We start from the raw sequence: 27,390 nt of genomic DNA, 5'->3' as shown, positions 1-27,390 counted from the left end.
TCGGTCTTCTATAAAATTAAATATTTTGACATACGAGCTTGCTAGTCAAGACTAATGATATGTTAAAACATTAAATAGTACAGTAGTCGGTAGAACGCATGGATGAATCCACAAATGCGTATAAAGTGTTAGTCAGAAGACCTGAGGGAAAAAAAACCTCTGGGGAGGCGGAAACGTGGATGGGAGGATAATATTAAAATGGACTTGAGAGAGGTGGGATGTGATGCTAGGGACTGGATTAATCTTACTCATGATAGGGACCGGTGGCGAGCTTATGTGAATCTTGTGACCGAGAGAAGAATGTACTTAACATGGTATAGTAAAGTTGTTATTATTATTATTATTATTATTATTATTATTATTATTATTATTATTATTATTATTATTATTATTTGCTATGACCGTGATATCATATGAACGCAAACTGTCTGTGGACGAAGGGAGAATGGACAAAATATTCATGGGAATATACGAGTACTCACAATGGACGAAAGTTCAGTATGGACCAAAAATAAGAGTGGACGAAAAGGCACGGCATTCATATGGACAAAAGATCTGGGAAGCCTTGGTGTTACTTAGTTATTAAATGGTCTAGAATGAAGCAATGCACAAAATCTTGAAAAAAACATTTACTCTATATTCTCAATGAAAAAGTTATACTAAAATTTGCACAGTATTTGCAATTGTAAAGCTATCGTGCATAAATTAGTGTGAAATATATGTGTGTTAGGGCCTAAGTGTGTAACAGAACCTCGGAAATAAAAAAGACGAGACGAAGTCCAGTCTTTTCTAACTTTTCGTCGATTCTGTTACATTGCAATTAACACCCCTATATCGCAATATACTACAATGCAATTGGAGAGTGTGTACCGAAAACGCGTTCAGTCCATTTTTATGAAATAATTGGGCTACTTTTTATTCACCGGTCTACGGACTAAGCGAGTTTTGAAGTGATATGCACAGTAGGACATACTTTTAGACAAGGATTGGTGTTGTTTTTTAAGAAAAGCACCTTAAAATATAATGATAAAGATATTAAACATAATCACAAAAATTGTAAAATGAACTGACAGAGTTTCAGGATCACACTATTCAATTTATGTGTTGTATTGTTAATAATTATTTTCCTTTATTTTTTATTGAATATTTACTACATATCTGTAAAAGTATTGGAATTTTATTATTATTTCATCTGAATTGGCTTGATGCAGAGCCATTATTATGGGTCTATGATAAGATAAATATAATCCTTGCAAGGAAGTAAGTTCATTCCTGTAGCAAGCATCATTATCAATATAAGAGTCTGATCCGTTGCTAACCAAGTGACGTCAGAATGGTGTAACGTAACTCATTGCCGTTTCTAAGCAACTGAAATCATGTCTTGACATTTCCGTAACATGCTTTTCTAATTTACCCTCGAGCATAAACATTTTGGGCCGTATTCATAGACATTTTTAGCGCGGGCTTTCGGTGGATTATTAGCGTTTTTCGTATTCATAAACCAGTGTTAGCGATAGGATATGATTTGAATTCTGCACTAGTAACCAGTGGATAGCCGGGGCTATCTTAGTATGCTCGTAGCGCGTGCTGCGAAATGTCTATGAATACCACCCTATACGATGAAAGTGAAGTTATATTATATTATAGAACATGAAGGCTCACAATTTAGAGGAAGACTGGGACTTCTACTTTACAGAAAATTAGTATGAGTAGCAGCAGAGATGTTAGTCCTGCATTCTTGCCTCCTTTACCTCAGATGGAATGCCCTTGGTAGTCATTTCTGTTAGGGGCTGTGTAAACCCCAGGGCCATATTGCGGCCGAAGGGAGAAAATCAATGATCTGATCGGGAATCGAATCCACAATCTTCAGGCTTGCAGCGCAGTGACTTAACAGCAAGCTGTTGTGAGCCTCTTTTAAACGTTTATACTGTAAACACGAATATTAATTTCATCACACCAAGACGAAAACACCGTGAAAGTTGCACCAGTTAATGAGCGGAAAAAACGCTCAGCCGTCCCCCCTTTGTCACGTGTTAATGTGAATAATATTGTCATGATGTTTCCTGCCTGTCGGTGGCATTCACATTTAAGCAGTATCACTACAAACAAGCGCCATGGTTGCAGGGAAAGGAAGGTCTCACTATTACGCTTGCGTAGGAATTCTCGCTCTTATCTGCCTTGGGAATGCAAATATTGTAAGTACACTGAATAGTTCTTTGATGCATCTCTTTGCGATGCTTTAGGTACAGTACAGTACATACATACATACATACATACATACATACATACATACATACACATACACACATACACATACACATACATACATACATACATACATACATACATACATAGAAATACATTATATAGGAGTAAAATTAAGAAACAAAATCATTGTTAGCTTATCCTGATGATTTAGTATGAGACTACTTGGAAAAAATGAAGATAACATCAAAGTACAGTACTTACTATGAAAGTCTACAGTGGTTTACAAATTGATACGGAGACTGCAAAGTACGTAATAGTTTCTCGAAATTATTAATCTTCTTCAGTTTATATGAATTAACTAAAAAATGTATGAAAGAGTACATTATTTTAAATACAGTGCGTCCAACTCGGGCCCTGGCCGGTGATGGCATACATACGTGTTCCGCGCGTAATGTAGAAGGTCACGGTGCTTTCGATGCGTAATCTCCCGCGTATCCCACTCATTATTATTACTTATATTACCGAACTTACAGCAGTATGCTCACAATTATAATTTTATATTATAATGAGTATTAGCCTTGTTACAGGTGGTGTTGAAGGTGTCCATCTGCATTCACACATTCCTGGTCTCTTTAGGTGAAATTTCCATTTATACGAATAACTTTTGCTTGCGTAATTTCTGTTCTTATATTTTCTTTAAGATCGTCTATTATTTGAGGATTATTTCTATAAACTTCATTTTATAGAGTTTCCTAAATATAAAAGTCACAGTAAGTCCGGGGAACGCGGGGACCATATCCCTTTAGAAATGATTCTAACATCAAAAACAACCTTTATGTAATTGAAGGAATTATGTGAAATATGACAGAATCTTGTTGTAAATATCCATTTTCTGTCTGGTTATTTGACAATTGAAATAATGATGCGAGATCATTTCTGCGGTACCTATTGGAATTTAAGGTATCATTAAAAAATATGGGCCTTATTACTGGTTTTGCTGTTATAGCACACTATAGACCTATTCCAATTTTTTTTATCATGTAAGGGGACTTCATGAATTAATCGCGGATTGGTGCTCCAGTATCTATTGTTCTGTGAAGGATCATGACTCTGTAAATGAAACCATTAATTCATCTGGTATCTGTTTATTTGTGAAGCAATATGACCATATAAATGAAACCATACTTGATCTCAGAAAATTATTAAATGTGAATCAACAATGCATCAGCAATAGAAATATACTCGCTTTTCATCGTAACGGAGTCGTAATTAATTCATGGATGACAGTCACTCTGTAATGTTTAAACTTTAAAAGTTCAATAGCCGTATGTACTGAGGATTTTGAAATATCTACTTGCTGTGCAGTACGTCGTACAGATTTCTTTGAAGATCTTTCGAATGCTTCATAAATTCATCGACTTTTTCCTCCGTTAGAACCCTTCATTTCGGTACAGGAATTGCAGTGTTAAGTGAGCCCGTTCCTGCATTTATTCATAAGACGTCTAACAGTCTAGCTGAAACGCGAGGAAATGTCTCCTGAAATTACCTACATATCTCTTTACATTATTTGGTTTTATGTATAGTATGTGTCATACATAAAAAAAAAAAACTTTGTTCAAGCGTGAATTTTTCTGTTGGTATTTCAGTGGTTAATAATCATAATTATGTATTCACTCATTTTTTACAAAATTATCACTCTTCCGCCTGCTCAAAGAAGCAAGAAGCTGACGCATTTAGCGGCTGCATGACATTCAGATGAGACACTCGCTCTATACCAGTTGTGATTTTCAGCGTCTGCCTACCTGGGCCAGAGCTGGATAAACACCGTGAACTACTACACCGCGTGGGGAACAGACATGCAACCACCGCCGGCCAAGGCTCGAGCTGGACGCACTGTACTTAGGGGCAACACAAATTCGATTAATAATGTAAAGGAAGAATTCAGAATGCAGATTGATGTTACGTTGCTTTATTAAATATTTTGAGAACTAAATTAATTTCAATAAAGATAAATTTGTAAATATATGAATTACTGATTGCTCCTGTACTGACTTGTGCTTCTGAAACTTGGACAGTACAGTTAACTAAAATAGATGATCAGAAATTGAAAATCTTTTAATTTAAAATTTTGAGGAAAATATTTGTTGTAATATTTGATCCAATCAGTTTATAATGTAAAAGAGTAAACAATGAAGATAGTCTTTACGTAGTTAAAAAACTCGGGGTTGGCTGTATATGGGACATCTGCAAGATTTATACGTGCATACGTCCCTCGGGATGGAATGTTGAATGTAAGATATCTGTTGCTGAAATGCCTCGACATTGTGAATTTTGCCTCTTCACTCAAATTCACTTGCGAATTTTTCCAATTTAACTTGTCGACTGCGGAGTACTGCTCAATTAGATTGTAGTCTGATTCATTACGAATCGTTTGACATCACTGCGAATGTTCTATCACTCTCCATTCTCGAGTTCCACTGCCTTGAGTCTCGCCAATCCGTACTACAACTCCCCCCTTCGGCACACCGACATAAAACGTTTACCCGCTACAACTCAAGGTCACGTTGGACACATTGCTCCTTTATCGATCGCCCTTTACTCCATTGGAGTTTGTCGTGTGTATTAAAAGTTGCAGGCGCGACAAAACTTGCCTGAAAATGTGTCGGTTGAATATCTGGGATGGTACCTTAGTATGCTGGACCGAACTTCAGACGTATTCACGTCAAAAATCAAAGAAGTCATGCTAAATTGGATAGAGCACATAGTAAGAGCCCTAGAAGGAAACAAAATTAAGAGAGTTTAGACTTTCACGGTGACTGTGAACAGAATTAAGCTTTTGGATATTCCACCGTGTGCTGGAACTTGACATTTCCAACTTTCCGGAACTACATACAGGTTCCATTATTAGGGCAAATAGGTAAGAACGGAGGGTCGCCTATTCTGTTGGGCTCTTTACGCCAGGCTCATACTGACGACAGAACAAGGGTTTTAATTGCTCATTTAGGAAACTAACTGGTGAAGTGAAATGAGACACTCTGAAAAATAAAACATATGTACAATAATACCAGTATATATGAAACACAACTATTAATAATTACTTACACCATACAAATGGCTTTTAAGAAACCCGCAGGTTCAATACCGCCCTCCGCCCTCACATAAGTCCGGTCCCTATCCTGTGCAAAATTAATCCAGTCTCTATTATCATATCTCACTTCCCTCAAATCCATTTTAATATTATCTTCCCATCTACGTCTCGACCTCCCCAAAGCTCTTTTTCCCTCCGGTCTCCCAACTAACACTCTATATGCACTTCTGGATTCGCCCATACGTGCTACATGCCCTGCCCATCTCAAACGTCTGGATTTAATGTCCCTAATTATGTCAGGTGAAGAATACAATGCGTGCAGTTTTGCGTTGTGTAACTTTCTCCATCCTCCTTCATCATTCTTAGCCCCAAATATTTTCCTAAGAACCTTATTCTCAAACACCCTTAATCCCTGTTCCTCTCTCAAAAGTGAGAGTCCAAGTTTTACAACCATAAAGAACAACCGGTAATGTACCTGTTTTATACATTCTAACTTTCAGATTTTTTGACAGCAGATTAGATGACAGAAGCTTCTCAACCGAATAATAACATGCATTTCCTACATTTATTCTGCGTTTAATTGCCTCCCGAGTGTAATTCATATTTGTTACTGTTCCTCCAAGATATTTGAATTTTTTTCACCTCTTCGAAAGATAAATCTCCAATTTTTATATTTTCTTTTCGTACAATATTCTGGTCACGAGACATAATCACATACTTTGTCTTCTTGGGATTTACTTCCCAACCTATCGTTTTGCTTGTTTCAAATAAGATTTCCGTGTTTTCCCTAATCGTTTGTGGATTTTCTCCTAACATATTCACGTCTGATGTAACTGAAGCTGATGTAACCCGTTCAATTCTAGACCCTCTGTGTTATCCTGAACTTTCCTAATGGCTTACACTAGAGAAAAGTTAAAAAGTGAAGGTGATAGTGCATCTCCTTGCTTTAGCCCGCAGTGAATTGGAAAAGCATCAGATAAAGCTGGCATATACGGACTCTGCTGTAAGTTTCATTGAGACACATTTTAATTAATCGAACTAGTTTCTTGGGAATACCAAATTCAATAAGAATATCATATAAAACTTCTCTCTTAACCGAGTCATATGCCTTTTTGAAATATATGAATAACTGATGTACTGTACCCTTATACTCCCATTTTTCTCCAATATATGTCGGATACAAAAAAATCTGATCAATAGTCGATCTATTACGCCTAAAACCGCACTGATGATCCCTAATAATTTCATCTACGTACGGAGTTAATCTTCTCAAAAGAATATTTGTACGACGTCAACAAAAGTGATATTCCTCGAAAGTTACCACAGTTAGTCTTGTTTCCCTTCTTAAAGATACGAGTAGGTACAATTGTCGACTCCTTCCATTGTTCTGGTACAATTTCCGTTCCCGAAATACCAAGTACAAGTTTATAAATTTCGCTAGATAATGCGGTTCCACCTTCTTGTATTAATTCTGCTGGAATTTGATCGATACCTCGAGACTTGTACTTTTTCATTTTTCAGATTTTCTATCGCAATTTCGACTTCAGAGAGTGTGGTTCGGGTATAAATAGCTCCGCAGTTTGTATTTGAATGTCGTCTCGATCATTTCTATGTCATTTAGTAGTTGCCCAAAATAGTTTTTCCATGTGTTCAGGATTGAATGAGAGTCTGCAAGCAAGTCACCGTTCTCATCCTTGATCATGTTTTCCGTTCCCTGATATACGTTCTTAAATTCCTTTGTACCCTTATATAAATCTCGAATATTTTTTTTTCTTAATATTTGTTTATACCTCATTCAGTTTTTCCTTCAAGTAATCTCTCTTTTTATTCCTAAGTGTAGGACTTCCTTCCCGTCTTTCATTGAAATAATTGTCTCTATTCTCCTCAACTGGATCCTGTAAGAATTTCAATTTTGCGTTTCCTTCTTTCTACTACAATGCAACAATCTTCATCAAAGCACGGTTTCTTTTTCTTAGTTAGAGGAGATAAATCTGAAAAAGTATGTACAAAAACTAGTAGTTAATAGGATCTGTGTAGTGTTACCTATAATGCAATGTATGGTTTGTTTATTACCTTTTTTTCCCCCCTCTAAGCAGCCTGAGCCAAAATAGTACTTCACTACAGTTGTTCTACAGTTTATAAATAACAACAATGATGGAGTCAGATAACACGAAAATGCATTGTAATGTGTGAAGAGTATAGTGGAAGTCACGTTTTACTGTTTTACAGGAGAGCAAGTTAAAAATTTCAAGACCCATGATATTGTAATGTCTTTGGATTATCATCCTTCAGATGTCTTTGGACTAATGAGGTTGTTATTCTGTACAGTTAAACTACACAAATCTACTCTACCTGAGCTATTACGAGTACATGACATCTAAAAGAGAAAATCGATAATTTTGGACTTATTACGTTTGTCGCTGTGCACTTCGTGTACGTGTGTGTGCGTTTGCGTGTGCGTGTGAGATTTAGAATTAATATCAATTGTTTATGTTGTATTAGCACAAAGAAAAAAGTCCAATCATTGCATTTAAAAGAATAAGTAGTTCATATGTTTGTGTGGAGTATTACCCATAACCCCTAATCACATATAATAGATTGATCAGCCTAATGCACTTTCAAGACAACAACTTTTATCAATTTCACTATGCATAACCCTGATGGAATTGCATAGAGTAATAGCTTGCAGCTGTACTTCCATCTAGCTGTCGTTACCAAAAAAATTCATTTTTATACATTGCGATTTTATAATATGGAAACGGCCAATCTGATATACATGTGATCATGGCCATAATGCAATCAGTATGAATATTACCCTTGATGCAATTTGTTGGTATATTACTCATGATGTAAATTAAGACAGTTTGGAAAGAACTACCACATAGACGCAGGTCAGTGGAAGAACCAAGGCTTCGATTTTTAAATAACTTACTGATGGTAAAATTAGCTGATGAAATTGCAAGTGTGATGTGAGACGGTCCTAGAAGAGGCAAGACGTCTAGAGATTAACTGTGGTATAGGTCTAATGTATCAGCAGTTGTCTTTAACAAAAAACAAAATAGTATCAACTAATTAAAAATTATTTATTTTATTTGGTCCTTATATCATGATATTAATTATTGTTAGAGCCAGCATTCTCATTTTCATAAAATAACAATAACAAACCGCGTTCCTTATCCTCATTATTTTTATAATTGCTGCAATCACACTATCGTATCATTGTGCATATCGTTCGGTCAAAATCTGGGCCGAGAGGGCTGGGTGAATTGCAGTCGGATAATATCACGTTACCTCAAGGCGAATACGCTTACGGTGTGATAAGTCTCTGAAAGATCGAGACGTGTCATGCAGTGTGACAAGTTTCTTGAAGATCAAGACGTGTCATGCAGTGTGATACGTTTCTTGAAGATCAAGATGTGTCATGCAGTGTGATAAGTCTCTTAAGGATCAACACATGTTGTGAAGTGTGCAGTATGATACGTCTCTTAAAGATCAAGACGTGTCGTGCAGTGAGCAGTGTGATAAGTCTCTTAAAGATCAAGACGTGTTGTGAAGTGTGCAGTGTGATAAGTCCCTTAAAGATCGAGACGTGTTGTGAAGTGTGCAGTGTGATAAGTCTCTTAAAGATCTAGACATGTTGTGAAGTGTGCAGTGTGATAAGTCCCTTAAAGATCGAGACGTGTTGTGAAGAGTGCAGTGTGATAAGTTCCTTAAAGATCGAGACGTGTCATGTAGAGTGCAGTGTGATAAATCTCTTGAAGGTCAAGCCATATCATGCAGTGAGGAGTGTAATAAGTCTCTTAAAGATCTAGACGTATTGTGAAGTGTGCAGTGTGATTAAGTCTCTTAAAGATCAAGACGTGTCGTGCAATGAGCAGTGTGATAAGTCCCTTAAAGATCGAGACGTGGCATGCAGTGTGATAAGTCTCTTAAAGATCAAGACGTGTGTGAAGTGTGCAGTGTGGTAATTCTTTTGAAGATCAAGACGTGTCGTGCAGTAAGTTAAGTCTGTTGAAGGTCAAGACGTGTCGTGCAGTGAGCAGTGTGATAAGTCTCTTGAAGGTCAAGACGTGTCGTGCAGTGAGCAGTTAGATAAGTCTCTTAAAGTTCAAGACATTTTGTGAAGTGTGCAGTGTGATAAGTCTCTTAAAGATCAAGACGTGTCGTGCAGTGAGCAATGTGATAAGTCCCTTAAAGATCGAGACGTGTTGTGAAGTGTGCAGTATGATACGTGTCTTAAAGATCAAGACGTGTCGTGCAGTGAGCAGTATGATAAGTCTCTTGAAGATCAAGACGTGTCGTGCAGTGGGCAGTGTGATAATTCTCTTAAAGATCGAGACGTGTTGTGAAGTGTGCAGTGTGATACATCTCTTAAAGATCAAGACGTGTCTTGCAGTGAACAGCGTGATAAGTCTCTTGAAGATCGAGACGTGATGTGATGTGTGCAGTATGATACGTCTCTTAAAGATCAAGACGTGTCGTGCAGTGAGCAGTGTGATAAGTCTCTTAAAGATCAAGACGTGTTGTGAAGTGTGCAGTGTGATAAGTCCCTTAAAGATCGAGACGTGTTGTGAAGTGTGCAGTGTGATAAGTTCCTTAAAGATCAAGACGTGTCATGTAGTGTGCAGTGTGATAAATCTCTTGAAGGTCAAGCCATATCATGCAGTGAGGAGTGTAATAAGTCTCTTAAAGGTCGAGACGTGTTGTGAAGTGTGCAGTGTGATTAAGTCTCTTAAAGATCAAGACGTGTCGTGCAATGAGCAGTGTGATAAGTCCCTTAAAGATCGAGACGTGTCATGCAGTGTGATAAGTCTCTTAAAGATCAAGATGTGTGTGAAGTGCGCAGTGTGGTAAGTTTTTTGAAGATCAAGACGTGTCGTGCAGTAAGATAAGTCTGTTGAAGGTCAAGACGTGTCGTGCAGTGAGCAGTGTGATAAGTTTCTTGAAGGTCAAGACGTGTCGTGCAGTGAGCAGTGTGATAAGTCTCTTAAAGTTCAAGACGTGTCGCGCAGTGAGCAGTGTGATAAGTCTCTTGAAGATCAAGAAGTGTCGTGCAGTGAGCAGTGTGGCAAGTCTCTTAAAGATCAAGACGTGTCGTGCAGTGAGCAGTGTGATAAGTCTCTTAAAGTTCAAGACGTGTCGCGCAGTGAGCAGTGTGATAAGTCTCTTGAAGATCAAGACGTGTCGTGAAGTGAGCAGTGTGACAAGTCTCTTAAAGATCAAGACGTGTCGTGCAGTGAGCAGTGTGACAAGTCTCTTAAAGATCAAGACGTGTCGTGCAGTGAGCAGTGTGACAAATCTCTTAAAGATCAAGACGTGTCGTGCAGTGAGCAATGTGATAAGTCTCTTGAAGGTCAAGACGTGTCGTGCAGTGAGCAATGTGATAAGTCTCTTAAAGATCAAGACGTGTCGTGCAGTGAGCAGTGTGATAAGTCTCTTGAAGGTCAAGACGTGTCGTGCAGTGAGCAGTGTGATAAGGCCCTTAAAGATCAAGACGTGTCGTGCAGTGAGCAGTGTGATAAGAATTGAATATCAAGATGCGTCGTGCATTGTACAGTGTGCTAAATATCTTAAAGATCTAGATACAGTGTGCAGTGTGATAAGTATCTTACTCCCTTTGCCGTAGCGTCGTGGTCTAAGGCATGAGCTTGGGTTAGCGTTACGAATGTGTGCTGCTGGTTCGAGATCCTTGGGAGTATTTGAAAGAAGGTTGCTTAGATCCATCTTTGAAATACAATAAGAAACTGTTATATGGAGTAAAAGATAATATAACCATGCATTATATAATTGTAATTATATCGATGCTGACTTGGTGAAATATGAAAAATTAATAGATTACTCCGGGTCGGACATAGACAGAGTGAATCGTAAGTACAGTAATGTCATTAATTTCAGGGGACTACTCTTTGAGATATTTGAAACAAAAAATTTAATACAAGTTTGCATGTTTTTACTTCCTTTTCGAGGTTCAAAAATTACATGAAACATTTCGTAGCATGTTTTGGGGAAGCTATTGATTTAATTACAAGTATGTTCAGTCAATTTAAGAGAGTATTGTATTATGATAATTTTAGTTTTGTTCTTTAAATGTGCAGAAATTTGACACGAACAAATGTAACTTTTCGTTTTTTTTTTTTTTTTTAATTTAGTATTTTACATTTGTTCAGATAAAATTTCTGCACATTTATTAAAAGACAAAACTAAAATTCTTACAATCATTTATTATAATAACTCACTACTCTCTTAAATTGACTGAGCATACTGGAAATTAAATCAATGGTTTTCTCAAAACACGCAATGGAATGTTTCATATAAAACTATTTTTATTTCGAAAAGGAAGCAAAAATGAGCAAAATTGTCTTAAGCTTTTTAGTTCGAAATATCTCAAATAATAGCCCCTTAAATTAATGACAATACTTACGGTTCACTGTGTTCTGGGTGTCCCATTTATCTTGTGCGCTTATTATTACTTTTTAGTTGGGATAGGTATTGGAATTCTTGTTTTTTAGATTTATGTTAGAACGAGGGGCTAACACGAGTGTGGAGATTTGGTGCATGTAACTACATTATGGTACAAGATTCACGTGACGTCATCAATTTTTCAAATAACACTACATACTTTAATCATGTTACATTGATTACACACATTAAGACGAGTTCAAAAATGTATTACCATGTCACCTTCCCAATGAATAACAACAAGAAAATGCAAAATGAATGCCATCAGAATGTGCCGTTTGTTGTGGTGCCCTTTTCATCTTGTGCATTAAGTTACACAAAACGAAAGACGACGGACGTCCGTACACGTCGTGTGTTGTGTGTTTGCTGCCTTAACATGTAAACAAACCACAACTGTCGACGCCACAATCCACGTACAGTGGCCTGCACGTTCTCCGGTCCTGTCGCCGCTCGACTTCTTCCTGTGAGGAACTGTAAAGGACAGTGTGTACCAGAACATTCTAACAACACCAGACGACATGCAGAACTCAATCGACAGGCTTGTGTGTCCATTTAGCCAGAAACATGCCGGGCAGTCATACGGTCTTTCGGGGAACGCCTTCGAATGTGCAGAAATGTGAACGGTCACCATTTGGAACATCTTCTGTGACTTTCAAAGCATAACATTATCACATTGGAAATACGTTTTTGTTTCCTTTTGTTGTTATTTATTAGGAAGGTGACATTGTGATATATTTTTGAACTCGTCTTAATGTGTGTAGTCAATGTAACATGATTAAAGTATGTAGTGCTAGTTGAAAAATTGATGACGTCACGTGTATCTTGTACCATAATGCAGATACATGCACCAAATCTCGACACTCATGTTAGCCCCTCGTTCTAACATAACGCTTAAAAACAAAAATTCCAGTAACTATACAAACAAAAAAGTTACAATAGGTGCACAATATAAATGGGACACTCTGTAGTGCAGCTAAGGGACGAGCCGTATCGGAAGCAAGTCGCTAGTCTATGTTGTTTTCTTCAGTGGTTATATTACAGGTCTACCAACTCTCATGACTAATGTGCGAGTCACCTGCAATTAGCTCACGACTTCGCTCTCCCACATTGAATCGATAATCTCCGGGATGTAGAGGCAATGGCATAGCCTAATTCTCGTGTTTCAATGTTATATTTCCGGCCCACCATTATTATTATTATTATTATTATTATTATTATTATTATTATTATTATTATTATTATTATTATGTTCCATTACAGTCCACGTTGAAAGAGATCTTTGGGACGTCCAAACTGTAACTTTTGCATGTAAACGTATGAGACCAAGAATGTTATCTTTTTTAATCCGTCGTAAACAACGACGACTGGTAGCTATCAGTATATGATAGGAACTCGATGTTTCCATGACGTCATTAGCACTCTTGAAATAAACTTAGTCGGTAATGATACATGCAACTTTGTGCTGCTTGTAAATAACGGTTGTTGGTTTGAAACTCAACCACAGTAAGGATTTTTATTCGTTTTCAGTGTGATGTACGAGTTATTTTAAAAATGGAGACTAGACTGTCTCGCAATGTAATTCGTAGGTCGATGAAAGAAATAAAATTTAAACTTGAGGTCAATATTGCTAAAGATGCGAAACCTCTCTATTGATAAGTGGATAGACGAATGAATGAATGAATGAATGAATGAATGAATGAATGAATGAATGAATGAATGAATGAATGAATGAGGTAATATTATATCTTACATTCTTTATTCATTAGACTCTTTGAATATGTTGACCACCACGCCGAAACTCGTCAGAAAGATTTCAGTAGTTAACACAGTATTAAAAGCTGTTAGTTTAGTTAGCTTTAACGTTTTATCATACTTTATAACCAGGGAGCGAAACTTGTTGCTCGATGAAACAGGTTTGCTGTTCCTTGACTATAGATACGGCTTTGTTTACTTGCGCGTGAGTAGTCATGGTCAGCAGTGGAGAAGAATAGCAGAGACTACAGATTTTCGGATAATGACATGAAGCGTATAATGAATAGGTACAGTAGTTGAATAAGTTCAAAGAAAAATTGTTAAAAATAAATAAGAACCAAGCATAATTTTAATCAAATTTAGAAAATTATTGCTCTATCTACTTTAAGTCAGTTGGGTTTAATAATAAGTATTTTATCTAAGGTATCGATTCCGGGATCCTTCGCTTAGCGCACGAATGCTCTCCCGACTGAGCTACCCCAGAAACTATACACGACATCATCACAATTTTTCCTTTATATCCACACACCTCAAATGGGCTGACAAGACGCCAAAATCCAACTTTGAGTGCACACAAATTCTGTGTGACTTAAATTGTGGCTTTATGTTAACGTACCTCCAGTAACGAAATATATTATGCAAATCTGGCTTTCAGGTAGTAGCCAGGGACCCTAGCGAAGCCAGCATCAAGTCGGCCGTGGTTTATGATGTAGTTTATCCTTTGTTCATAACTACTACCAACACTAACTACCCGAAAACCCTGTTCTAAGGAATTAATAACCTAAATATTAACTAGATTAAAATTTCAGTTGTAACTAAAATATACACACACATAATACTATGTGGTAAGCCCCAGTGCATAAAACCTAAAATAAGAAGACAAAATCACTTTTCCTTCATATTGTTGTAAGCCCACATCAGTTTCGATTATTAAATAAAATGTTCAAAACTACTGTAAATATTAAGAATAAGTTATATCGTCTTATAGGCATAAAGGTATAATTAATATAAAATATTATATCTTGCTTCCCATTGCTGGGTAACTTTCGATGCTGGACCCCGGACTCATTTCGCCGGCATTATCACCTGCATATCATTCAGACGCTAAATAACCTAGATGTTGATAAAGCGTCGTAAAATAACCCAATAAAATAAAATAAATCTTGCTTCCCTTTCCTTCGAAAATCAAAATATCCACCTGAAATTAGGATTATAAAGGATTATTCCTGTCACTCATCCCTTTAATCTGAGGATTTAATGCTCGTAGACACAAATTTTCCTTTGATAATCATCCATCTCATCTATTACCTCCATCTTGTGTACACGAAGCCGTAGTTTTAAACCTACCCCAGCCGTGGTCTCTGTTTGAGACCATGATTTCGAGCCATGGCTTAGAAAAATGAAAAAGACTTCGTTTTATAAATCTAAACACGGTTTAAAACCATGGTGGTGGTCAAGACCTCATTTTAGAAATCACCTTTAGAGTTAAACATTTCTCTACTTCAATTGTGATTTTATAGTTGATTACTCTTCTAACACAAACATTTTGGGAGCTTAGGCTAAGTCTTTACTAATCTACTTTACACTATTTCTTGCATGAAAAATCTTTCATTCTGTATCTTACCTTTCTTTTCCGCAGGATGTAGACCTGCGAACAATACCAAACGTGGAAAGAGCGGGTGACCTCATGAGCAGTATTATGCTGTTCTGCATGACGGCGGCCTCATCAAATTACGACAGTTACTTTTTCTCACCGGCAATCAGAGCATTTGATGAAAATAAAATAAACAGAGATGGTCTTACTAATATTTATCAATTATTCACAAATTTCCTGGGGAAGAATTTTAGTATAAGCCGTCATGCATCTAATTTCAAGTTTAGTGACACAGAAACAAGAGGAGAATTTCTGTCGAGATTCCTTCAACATCTCTCTTCTTCTGATGCAGTTCCTCAAAACATCAAGATTGTCATTAACCAATTGAAGCCGTACGTGGATTCCAATAAAGATCCTGAATACGTAGTAGGATTCATAAAACCTCTTCCCATCTGTATCACAGTCAGACTTGTGTCTTTCCTCGGAGAACTTGATTATAGACTACGTAAGTTAATTGACGATGGTCATTTTGGCAGTGTAGACACTCTTGTTGGATTCCTGACAAATGATTTTAAAAAATCTTTGAATGGAAAAGGATTAAATCTGAATGAAGGATCTGTCGAAGACATTTTCATTTCGCTTTTTTTTGGTTTCAAACGCGGACACAAAGCGAGCGATCCTCTTATCCTCAGCGATGGCGTTAGTGCTGGCAAGAGAAATAAAAAATTCTTTCGACATATCTTGCCTACGGTTTCAGAAGACGTGAAATATGCTATAAATGTTATTCTATCTTACTTGTAAAGAAACTGTGATAATATTATGTTCACTTATTAGCTTGGAGTTTAATTAGTCGTGTGGTATTAATGATAATATCTTAGCAGTTGTCGGCACTTTCTCATGTAAGCCAAAAATCCCACACGACTAATCAACTTACTTGTATTTCGATAACACTTTTAACAACTTATACATCTTTCACTCAGTAATTGTAGTAGTGTCCAGCGCCGTAGCGTCGTGGTCTAAGATATCTGTCTAGGACTCGCGTTACGGAATGCGCCCTGGTTCGAATCCTCATGAAGGAAGAAGTTTTCTCATGAAATTTCGGCCAGGACATGGGATCGGTGCCCACCCAGCATCGTGAGCTACGATAGGTAGCGGAATCCGGTTACGAAAGCCAATTATAACAGCTTGGGAGACCATCGTGCTTAACACACGATACCTCCATTCTGGTTATATGATCGTCCACCTCTGCATCGGTATGTGGACATGAGGTTAGCAGGAGGCTCATCGATCTGGGCTCTTGAAGGGCTGTAGAGCCACAGAATAGTAATCGTAGTAGTAATTGTGATCATGGTAGTGATAGTGATAATAGAAGCAGCTGAGCAGTAACAGTAGTAGTACTGTAGTAGTGGTAGTAATAGGAACAGCAGCAGAGGTAGTGGTAGTGATAGTAGTAGTAGTAGTAGTAGTAGTAGTAGTAGTAGTAGTAGTAGTAGTAGTAGTAGTAGTAGTAGTAGTAGTAGTAGTAGTATTAGTAGTATAAGAAGAATAAGACCTAGTATTAAGTTCTATTTCTTATTATACGATAATTTATTTTTTTCGACGTTTTTCTTCAACTGAACAATATAAAAAGTTGAAGTACACTATAAAAATACACATTTTAAATACTATAAAATACAAATAAAGAATACTTTTATTACAGAACTTCCTCCTGGCTGTTTATTTTTCTCCATTCATTCCTATTTTATGCAGGTTGTTTCCGAGATGGTGTTACAAACTTTCAGGGATCATGGCGAAGGGCGCATGTATCAATTTGGGATAAGGAACCCTGGTCCGGAAATGACTGAGTCGAAAGTTATAAGTAAAATTAGTTGTGTGAAAATGGATTGTAATTTGGCACCACGTGCCCTTAATCTTTGGAACAGTCGTGGAAAGATGGTATGGGCCGGATGTCTCCTACGTGGGTACTTGTCACGATACAATCTGTGAGCTTGTCTACTGTTCCCATTGGCTCATCCGTATTCGAAAATCAGGTCTACTTATTCCGCTCTCGTCTACTCCTCCATTTCACTAGGAGTGATCGACTGGACACTGCAACTTGTACACATACACTGGTATGGGCCGGATGTCTCCTACGTGGGTACTTCGCCCGATACAATCTGTGAGCTTGTCTACTGTTCCCATTGGCTTATCCGTATTCGAAAATCAGGTCTGCTTATTCCGCTCTCGTGTACTCCTCCATTTCACTAGGAGTGATCGACTGGACACTGCAACTTGTACACATACACTGCTGTCTACAGACGTGCATATCAGGACCGACCATGTCCGTTACACATTACACTATCTGCATTGCTTTAGTGTAGTTTCCTGTCCCCATCCCTCAGACAGCGCACTGAATGGAATACTGTAAGTGGACAACGTAAACAACGTCAGATGAATACATTATGTGTAAGATGTACAGATAAATACACTTAAATAAGGTGTACAGATGAATAAAATTATTTCATTTCCGCGCAACTATTTTTGCTTGTAACTTTTTACTCGGTTATTTCCGGACCAGGGTTCCGTATCTCAAATTGATATATGTGCCCTTCGCCATCATCACTGAAAGTTTGTAACACCACCTCGGAAACATCCTGTATATCTTCCTCTGCATTATTTCCCTTCATATTATAATACGTAAATATATCTCACAGGAAAACAATGGAAATAAATGTACGCTGCTTCCGTACGTTTTAACACATCATTATGTGAACACAATAATTACCATTTTATAAGCGTTGTACGCAACAACGTGACTAGCAAGTGATTAATGCCAATTTGTTAAACGAATGCCTGTGACCACATGTGTAGAAAAGTTCTAATACAAAGCTGACACAACAGAAGTGGAATGTGAAATAAAATTTCCGCAGTAAAAAAGATTCGATATTTTGATATTCATTGAAATACCTACCACTTCATAAGTAGTTTTTACCCTTTGAGGCACAAATGTTATTTTTATGTTTTTAATATCATGGATCATAAGACAACTTCGATCAATTTTTTTTTTTCAAAATTTTAACTCTGCACACAATTTTAAACACATATGGCATCTCTGTGTATCCTCAAGGGATGGTTGCACGGTGGAACATCTGTGCTATAGTTGTAGAGAAAGAAAGAAAAACGGTGGTTCTTCTGAACAACCACTATGCTGCAAAGGGTTAAAGAACATAAAATCGCAGCTGTTCCATTTTTCAGCAATAGGTTCAATAAAATCATTTTCGTTGAAAATTACCATAAAACTAGAACGTGCTTACTTGTGAAGAGACTTCATGTGGAGAATCAGTCATTACTAATTTCAGTAGCTGTTATATATCAAAATTTCAACTGGTAAAATAGGGTTTCCACTTATTCAGTAATAAATACATTTCCATATTGCTTACTACATCAGATAATTTTTATAAATCATTATTGTACCTCTCACTCTATTAGCTGAATAATTTTCACTGAAGAGTAGTGGAATTTAATTGAAGGTAGATACTACAATATTTGTGATTAGCAAAAGATATAATGATGTAGATTCGTCCGAGTATTTCGAACTATTCTGCCATTTTATATCGGCATATGCTCACCTCCATTCCACAGATAATGGAGAAAAATGGGAGTATAAAGGCACAATACATCAGTTACTCATAGATTTCCAAAAGTCACATGACTAAGTTAAGAGAGCAGTTTCATATAATATTCTTATTCAATTTGGTATTCGCAAGAAGCTAGTTCGATTAATTAAAATGTGTCTCAGTGAAACATACAGCAGAGTTCGTGTAGACCAACCACTTCCTGTCGGATGCTTTTCCAATTCACTGCGAGTTAAAGCAAGGAGATGCACTATCACCTTTACTTTTAACTTTGCTCTAGAACATGCCATTAGGAAAGTATAGGAAAATAGAGAGGGTTTGGAATTGAACGGGTTACATCACTTGCTTGTTTATGCGGATGTCATTAATATATTTGGAGAAAATCCACTAATTACAGAGTACTAGGTAGAAAAACGGGAATTGTACTTGAAGCAAGTAATGAGATAGGTTTGGAAGTAAATCGCGAAGAAAACCAAGTGTATGATTATGACTCGTGACCAGAACATAGTATCAAATGGAAATATAAAAATTGGAAATTTATTCTTCTAACAGGTGGAAAAATTAAAATATCAACAGTATAAAATATAAATGACACTCGGGAAGAAATTAAACGCGGAATAAGTATGAGAAATGCCTTTTATTATACGGTTGAGAAGGTTTTGTCATCTAGTCTGCTTTCAAAAAACTGAAAGTTAGAATTTATGGAACAGTTATATTACCTGTTGTTTTTGTATGGTTGTGAAACTTGGACTCTCACTTTGAGAGAGGAACAGAGGTTAAGAGTGTTTGAGAATAAGGTACACTACCGGTCAAAAGCTTTCGATCAGCTATGAAAACAACTATATACTTTATTTTAATGTACAAACACATCGGCAAAACTAAATAGACCAACAAAATAAATATTTTCTCTCTGTAGCTTTATGTTATGATAGAATATTCAAAACGAAATGCCTGTTTTAACCACAAATCCATAGTTGTGGTAGGTGATCGAAATCTTTTGACGGGTAGTGTACTTAGCAAAATATATGGGGCTAAGAGGGATGAAATTACAGAAGAATAGAGAAAGTTATACAACGCAGAACTGCACGCATTGCGTTTTTCACCTAACATAATTAGGAACATTAAATCCACACGTTTGAGATGGGCAGAGCATGTAGCACGCATGGGTGAACTCATACAACTGTATAGATTGTTAGGAGTCCTGAGGGAAAAAGACGTTTAGGGAATCCGAGACGTTGGTGGGAGGATAATATTAAAATTGATTTGAGGAAGGTGGAATATAAAAGTAGGGTCTGGATTAATCTTTCCTCAGGATATGGACTGATGGCGTGTTTATGTGAGGGCGGCAATGAACCTCCGGCTTCTCTAAAGCCATTTATAAGTAAGTATATACTCACCTCGTTATTTGATAGACTCCATTCACAGTGCTAATTAAAACATAACGTTGGCATCAAAGGAAGGAACCATGCAATTAAATACGACCTTTCACAATACGTTCACTTCACCCATCCATAACGAATAAAAATTGAAGCTTTGTAGCTCTAAGCTATTGATTCCCTACCTTTTCAGAGTCATTGACCCCTTGAGAGCAGAACCCCAAAATGTTATGTATAATTTACGCTGGTAATTATGTTATACTAATTAAACATTTGTATAATGTTGTGAGTTAAACATATGTATTAATTTAACAGCAAAGTAAAAATATAATCTGAAAATACTTAAGCCTATATACAAAGTTATTTTACGTCATAGTATATCCTCGCTGTGCGAAATGAAACCAGCTTACTTACAATAAGGTTATCTGTAGGATCGCGGCCATCGTAAGTTATACAGGCCTTACACTAGCACCCGTGACGTCACAACAGACGTGCTATGCCTCTCACCCTATATCATATATACCCCAGATAGGTCGGCCTTATAGGCTTTGACGTTAACAACTTTTGTCAGGTTTACTACGCTGCCATCTAGTTGTTACATAAGGAGTCACGTCACAATTCCCATTTAAATTGCATTAGCGACTGTACTGCCATCTCGTGTTCGTTTACGGCGGACGGGTGGCGATCCTGGCGGTTGTTCTCTTCAAAGTGCAAACGATTTTAACATAGCGATGACCAATCTGATGTGATCTAGGCTCGCACTCGGGAAGGTATTTCACTATACTGATACGATTGTTTCTTTTAAATAATATGATAAAAATGAAACAACAGAGGTCTAGGTACCAAAACTTTAAATAAACACTTTCAAAACTAATTTTAATACTACATAATATGTACTTCAAATATAATGAAAACTCTAATTACGTCTATACACCGGGTGTTTTAGCGGCCGTGGGATAATCATTGTGCCGTATATGTCGTTATTTTGCGTTGTTTGAGTATGCAGTGTTGTTATTAATTATTTTTAACAATTGTTTTCCAAAATGGGTGGTCCGCAAAATGTGTCTCATAATATAGCAGACTTTTCTAACAGCTCTATACCACTATAGCCTAGTACCTTTTTCATATAAATCAATTCCCATTTCTTCGACTTTCATTTGAAAAGATTTATAAAATGCAGACATAGGTTATTTTACCGGGTTCAAGGTCTGTACGGTGTACAACACGAATCCACTTTTCTCGTCTTTCTTTGTCCCTAGCAAAAGGAAATGTTGAAACTGGTCTTACCTTACTTGAATTAGCTGCACAACCTGATACACTACACATTCGCCCATTTTTAAATTACAACCTGTACCACTAACAAAAATAAATACCGATAACTGAATATATAGGATGTAAGGAGTATAAATGCCGTCCTTTTCACAGTCATCGGGGACGTCTACAGGATCAAAAATGTCCATACAACATAGCGTCAAAACTCGATAGTTTTCCCAGAAAGAAGCATTTCTTTCCTTATTTTATTTGCGTTATACAGCTTATATCGTGAGTAAAATTAAGAAAACAATTACATCAGAAGATACATCTAACAAAGAGTTAATATTAGTTTAAATAAGTATTTATGTGTTCTATTACGTTTTCGTGAAATTAAATAAAACTGCATGCTTAAATTTGTTAATATTCTGGCGTGAGAGACGTGGCAACATGTTCAACAGACAGTACTCTGCACAGACGTAAGTACGAGTCAGCTGAGCTGTTCAAGCTCCCTGTCCATAGTTCTACTGCCGAGCGGGGCAGTTCAGTACAGGGTATTCGATAAACAACTTACAATGCCATTCACAGTTTAGGAATATATGTTATTAATTTATGGACAAAGTCGTCGTAATTCAAGTGAGGCAAGAAAGATATACCGTCAACGTTTTCCTCAAAGAAAGTTACCTAACCGGCGAACTTTTGTAGCAGTTTCTCAACGATTATTAGAAACTAGAAGTCTCTAACCCGTCTAAAAAATCACACAACTAGAAATTTTTTTTTAAATGATACCGCTTTACGAAAGAGGGTGAGATTAAAATGTTGCATTAGAAAAAATGTTCGTGCGATTTTGTGCAGAAAACCATTATTGTTGATTTTTTAGACCTACAATTAAAAATGGAGCAATATTGTTACATAAAATGTAAATTTACCACAATGTTCTATTAATGAGATTGAAAGTTTGTATTAGCTTCTCGTTTATATGTAAACAACAGTATTGTCATGTTCTGCTCCTGCATTATAACAGAGCAGATGTTTTGTACCGGTATGTCTATATGCGCTTGAACTGTACTGTGTACTTCTAAACCCCCTCCTCCCCGCTTGAGCTGTACTGTGTACTTCTAAACCCCCTCCTCCCCGCTTGAGCTGTACTGTGTACTTCTAAATCCCCTCCTCCCCGCTTGAGCTGTACTGTATACTTCTAAACCCCTCCTCCCCGCTTGAGCTGTACTGTGTACTTCTAAACCCCCTCCTCCACGCTTGAGCTGTACTGTGTACTTCTAAATCCCCTCCTCCCCGCTTGAGCTGTATTGTATACTTCTAAACCCCCTCCTCCCCGCTTGAGCTGTACTGTGTACTTCTAAACCGCCTCCTCCCCGCTTGAGCTGTACTGTATACTTCTAAACCCCCTCCTCCCCGCTTGAGCTGTACTGTGTACTTCTGAACCCCCTCCTCCACGCTTGAGCTGTACTGTGTACTTCTAAACCCCCTCCTCCCCGCTTGAGCTGTACTGTGTACTTCTAAACCCCCTCCTCCCCGCTTGAGCTGTACTGTGTACTTCTAAGCCCCCTCTTCCCCGCTTGAGCTGTACTGTGTACTTCTAAACCCCCTCGTCTCCATCCAGCAACGTTGCAAAACGTCTAATATTGTAAACTTTAATAATTAGTTAAATATTGGAATTAGAAAAAATTGTAAGGACATTTTTTCTTTGTTATGACTTGAATAATCATCAGTTAAAATATTGGCACTTACACCCCTTAGAGCCTGTATAATGTTATAAAAGTTAAAATCGTTCACATGACCTAGAAATGCTTACTGCCTTCGTAACAGCAAGCCACCACATATCAAACGACAACGCGACAGCACTACGAACGTTGCAACACAAAAATATGTTTTATGAATGGTTCACATTAATAATTTAAAAAAGAAACATTGAGAAACCCCTTAATTCTTGTTTTTAAATCACAATCACATCATCATAATATAAACTCACATGCTTATACATTTACCGATAGCACGCCTCGTGTGACGTTATACAAGCTGAACTGAAAACGAAATAAGGCCGGAACTTCACGACGGCAGCGGTAGGATGGTTAATGTCTTTACTGTACAAAATGAAATCAGATTTTTAGACTTACAATACAGCAGTTTCCAAAATCTGCTTGATGATAGATAAGGCTACTCTTTAGTCTCTAGCTTTAGATCAAATACGAGTATACCTTTACATTTGTTCTTCAAGAAGACCAGAGCAGAAAATGTACTCTCACACAACTATGCTGATGCATAGTTCCTCTTCCGAGTTCCAACATTGAATGAAAAAAGCAATGCAAAAAATAACACTGGATAACAAATTTAAACTTTGTTCCTGTCCTTTAGATGAAACTATATAATTTTAACTAAATGAGAGGTCCTGAGTTCGTTTCTGAAAACCAAAATTTTCTAACACATACCACTTTTATGGTAGGCCTATACGCACTTCACTTATTTACACAAATTTATTACACTAACACATAAAGCAACCTTTGTTTGGTCAAAATTTACAATTTTTTTTTTATCTTTTACGTTTGTAGACAGCTTCTGCAACCTCTCTGATTAATGACCAGCAATATTCAGCCAGCAACACTTGCATTCCACCTTCCACTGAAGCACTTTTCGAAGGTAGATATTTCTTGATGAAACCTCTCCCCTTATTCGTCACTTACAACACCAAGGTTTTTTGGAAAGAAGACCAGGTGGCTGTCAAAAAAGTGTACTTTCAGTGACATGTTGCATCTCATAAGGTGGAAGTAATGCAACATTTCAATAACATTAAATAACTTTTTATTTTGGAGAAACAGTACGTGCTGGACAAAAACTAACTCCAGATTCGTTTCTGCGATCACAGAATACATCGAATACACATACTTTCATGAAAAGCACAAATTTCATGTTGTACAGTGTAATCTTTCTTTTTCGAAATTAGACAAGCAAATCTAGATTGAGAATTGTGTCCCTTATTCATTGAGGTTTCTACCAAGTAGCAGAGAGATTTTTAGAGTAAATCGACATGTAATAATTATGTCACTTCTCAACCCACACCTAGCATGAAGGACTGACTTTACTTTGGCTTGTTGCCAGAATTCAATAAGTTTATAATGAAACTTATCCCTTAATGTTATTTTCTCAGTTAGAATTATAATTTTATATCCGATTATTGTACTACTTTCGGGAGCATTAGACTTTACTCTTTCACTTGCCACCATTGAATAAATTCATATTCGAACTATTCTGTATTTTATGTTTCTTTTCTTCAGGATATTGATATACGAACAACACCAAACGTGCTAAGAGCAGGTGACCTCATGTCCAGCATAATGCTCTTCTGCATGACAACGGGCTCAGTAAACTACGACAGTTACTTCTTCTCACCAGCAGTCAGAGCATTTAATGAGGGAAAAATAAACAGGAGAGGTCTTACTAAGACTTATGAAGCTTTCACAGATTTCCTGGCGAAGAATTTTAGTATAAGCCGTCATGCACCTGATTTTCAGTTTAGTGACACAGAGACAAAAGGAGAATTTCTGTCGAGGTTCCTTCAATATCTCTCCTCTTCTGAAGCAGTTCCTCAATACATCAAGATTGCCTGTGTCCAACTGGGGAAATACGTGGATTTCAGTGAGAATCCTGACTACGCAATGGGATTCATAAAGCCCCTTCCCATCTATATCACAGTCAGACTTGTGTCTTTGCTCGGAGAACTTACTTATAGACTCCGCAATGTAGTCGAAGATGGTCATGTTGACAGCGTAGAGACCATTGTTGGATTCCTGACAAAAGATTTTGATGAATCTTTGAATGGACAAGGATTAAACCTGGACGAAGGGGCTCTCGAGGATATACTGATTGTCCTGGGTTTTGGTTTCAGTCAGTCGCAGAATTCGAACAAACCTATTGTTCTCAGCGATGGCATTACTGCTAGCACGAAAAATAAAGAATTCTTTCAACATATCTTGCCTACGGTATCAGAAGATGTCAAGAATGCTATAAATATTATCCTGCCGTACCTGTAAAGAAACAATGATAATTTAGACTTCGAAGTTCAGGTTCCTGTCGGAGAGATGCAGGTTAAGTGATATTGAGCGGAGGTGGTGGGAAGAGGCTAGGTTTGTTTACTTTTTCCCATTTATTGGATCTGTCCACTGCGCTGTCTGTCTACGACTAGTTGGAAGTTTCGTACGTACTGGTACTGAAGCTGGGACAGTTTGGGCAACGTGAAATCATTGCGATGTCGAAAACAATTCAATTGGAACAAATTTTAAAGTATAAGTTTTGAAATTCCTCCATAAGAAAAACCTGTCGAGTAGGAATAAGTATATTTTATTTGAAAAGACAACATGCATCAAGCTACTGGCAAAAAATACAGACTTATTAAAATTTTATTATGGATTAAATATTTATGACGACATGATTTTGTAGTACCGGTATCTATATTAAAAATTATAAGGTATAAACCCAAGTTAGAAATGGGAGATATTTAAATTAACATTAGGCCTATTACATTATACTTAACATGCTGTATATTTGAAGTAAGTATCTTATGAATTTGCGATGCCGGTACCGGTACTTCATTTTACTTCATTTGATTCTCAGCTAACTCTGTTATGTTATCAAATTATCCTACAGAATTTTCTTTCTGACATCTTACTAATATTAAATTCTTACTAAATACAATACTTCAATTATATTTGTGCAAGTACAATGTGATCTTCGTTCCTGCGTTCTCTACGCTCACTTGTGCTCTCGAACATGAGTTTTACTCATCATAGGGTTTGATTTACAAATTAATGTTTTAATGTTTTATCCAAATGTTGTTCTTTTACTTATTTTCAGACAAGTCTATTCGTGTGATCTATATTTTATGTTTACTGTAATTGTGTTGCTTCGTTTCCTTATATTGTAATTTATGTGCAATTATAAATGGTGTGTGTTCTGATATTCTAATAATCAAGTATTGCTATTATTATTGTTATTACTTCTACTACTACTACTACTACTACTACTACTACTACTACTACTACTACTACTATTACTGTTATAAAAATTGTTAAAAAGTGCCTGTATAACTGTTATTGGCCTAAGAACGTTCCTACACCCGAGAGACGATAACACAATATACAGTATTCTGACTAACATAATGTTTACTTTTGCCCTTCACGCGAACGATTAATTTTTCCCTTGCTCGACCTGTATTGCAAAAGCTCCAACTAACTGACATGATCTGTGTATGAGGGGAGAGTACTATTTTGCCAACTGCTTTGTAAATACTGTATTATTATGTGTGTACTTAACTTCAGAGTAAATGTGCCTCAACTTCGAAGTCTAATGATAATATGTGCACTTATTGCTTCGAATTATATATGGCCTATTTGTACGTTATGAATGAGACAATCTTAGTAGTTAGCACTTTTCAAATGAGTAAATAATCCAACATTGCTAATCAACTTATTTGTTGTTTTAATACACTTTCAACTCTTCTCACGTACTTCACTCAATAAACGTAGTAGTAATAGTGGTAGCTCTAGTGATAGTAGCCAGAATAGCACAATACTGTGTCCCATTATGTCTGAAAAGCGACGTAAACATTGCCGGTAGATGAAGGGAGAAGAATAATTACTAATTAACCAATGGCAGATGCCACATTCCAGACTTGTCTTGATGTAGGACTGTTTGAAGCGTTCTACCTCCACCCAACTTCAAGACAAGCCTGAATTTTGACCTCTGCCAATAGTTGAATACCAATTATTATCTCCCTTCCTCTGTCGGAAATGTTTACGTCGCCTGTCAGACATTGTGAACGAAATATAGTAGTAGTGATATTGCTAGGAACTGTAGTAGGGGCGTCAGCAGCAGTAGTAGTAAGTTTTATTTTTTATTATACGAGCATTTTATCTTTTTTTGAGGCTTTTCTTCAGCTCGACAATATAAAGAGTTGAAATACATTAAAAATAACTTACTTTGAATACAAATGTAAGGATAAAATATAAATAAAGAATAAATTCTTTACAGATCTCG

General features: G+C 36.9%; 1 protein-coding gene across 1 annotated transcript; it reads left to right on the top strand.

Moving 5' to 3' along the window:
- Positions 1–2,071: 2,071 nt before the first annotated feature.
- LOC138697517 (uncharacterized) lies at positions 2,072–27,385 on the top strand. The gene is made up of 2 exons (XM_069822825.1): positions 2,072–2,195; positions 24,633–27,385. The coding sequence occupies exons 1-2, from the start codon at positions 2,115–2,117 to the stop codon at positions 25,386–25,388; spliced, it is 837 nt and encodes a 278-aa protein (XP_069678926.1). The 5' UTR covers positions 2,072–2,114; the 3' UTR covers positions 25,389–27,385.
- Positions 27,386–27,390: the final 5 nt, after the last annotated feature.

The sequence above is a fragment of the Periplaneta americana genome, chromosome 1 (assembly GCF_040183065.1).
Source record: "Periplaneta americana isolate PAMFEO1 chromosome 1, P.americana_PAMFEO1_priV1, whole genome shotgun sequence".
Lineage (NCBI taxonomy): Eukaryota > Metazoa > Arthropoda > Insecta > Blattodea > Blattidae > Periplaneta > Periplaneta americana.
The sequence above is the reverse complement of the archived record's forward strand: the minus strand, read 5'-3'. Positions and strand labels throughout refer to the sequence as shown.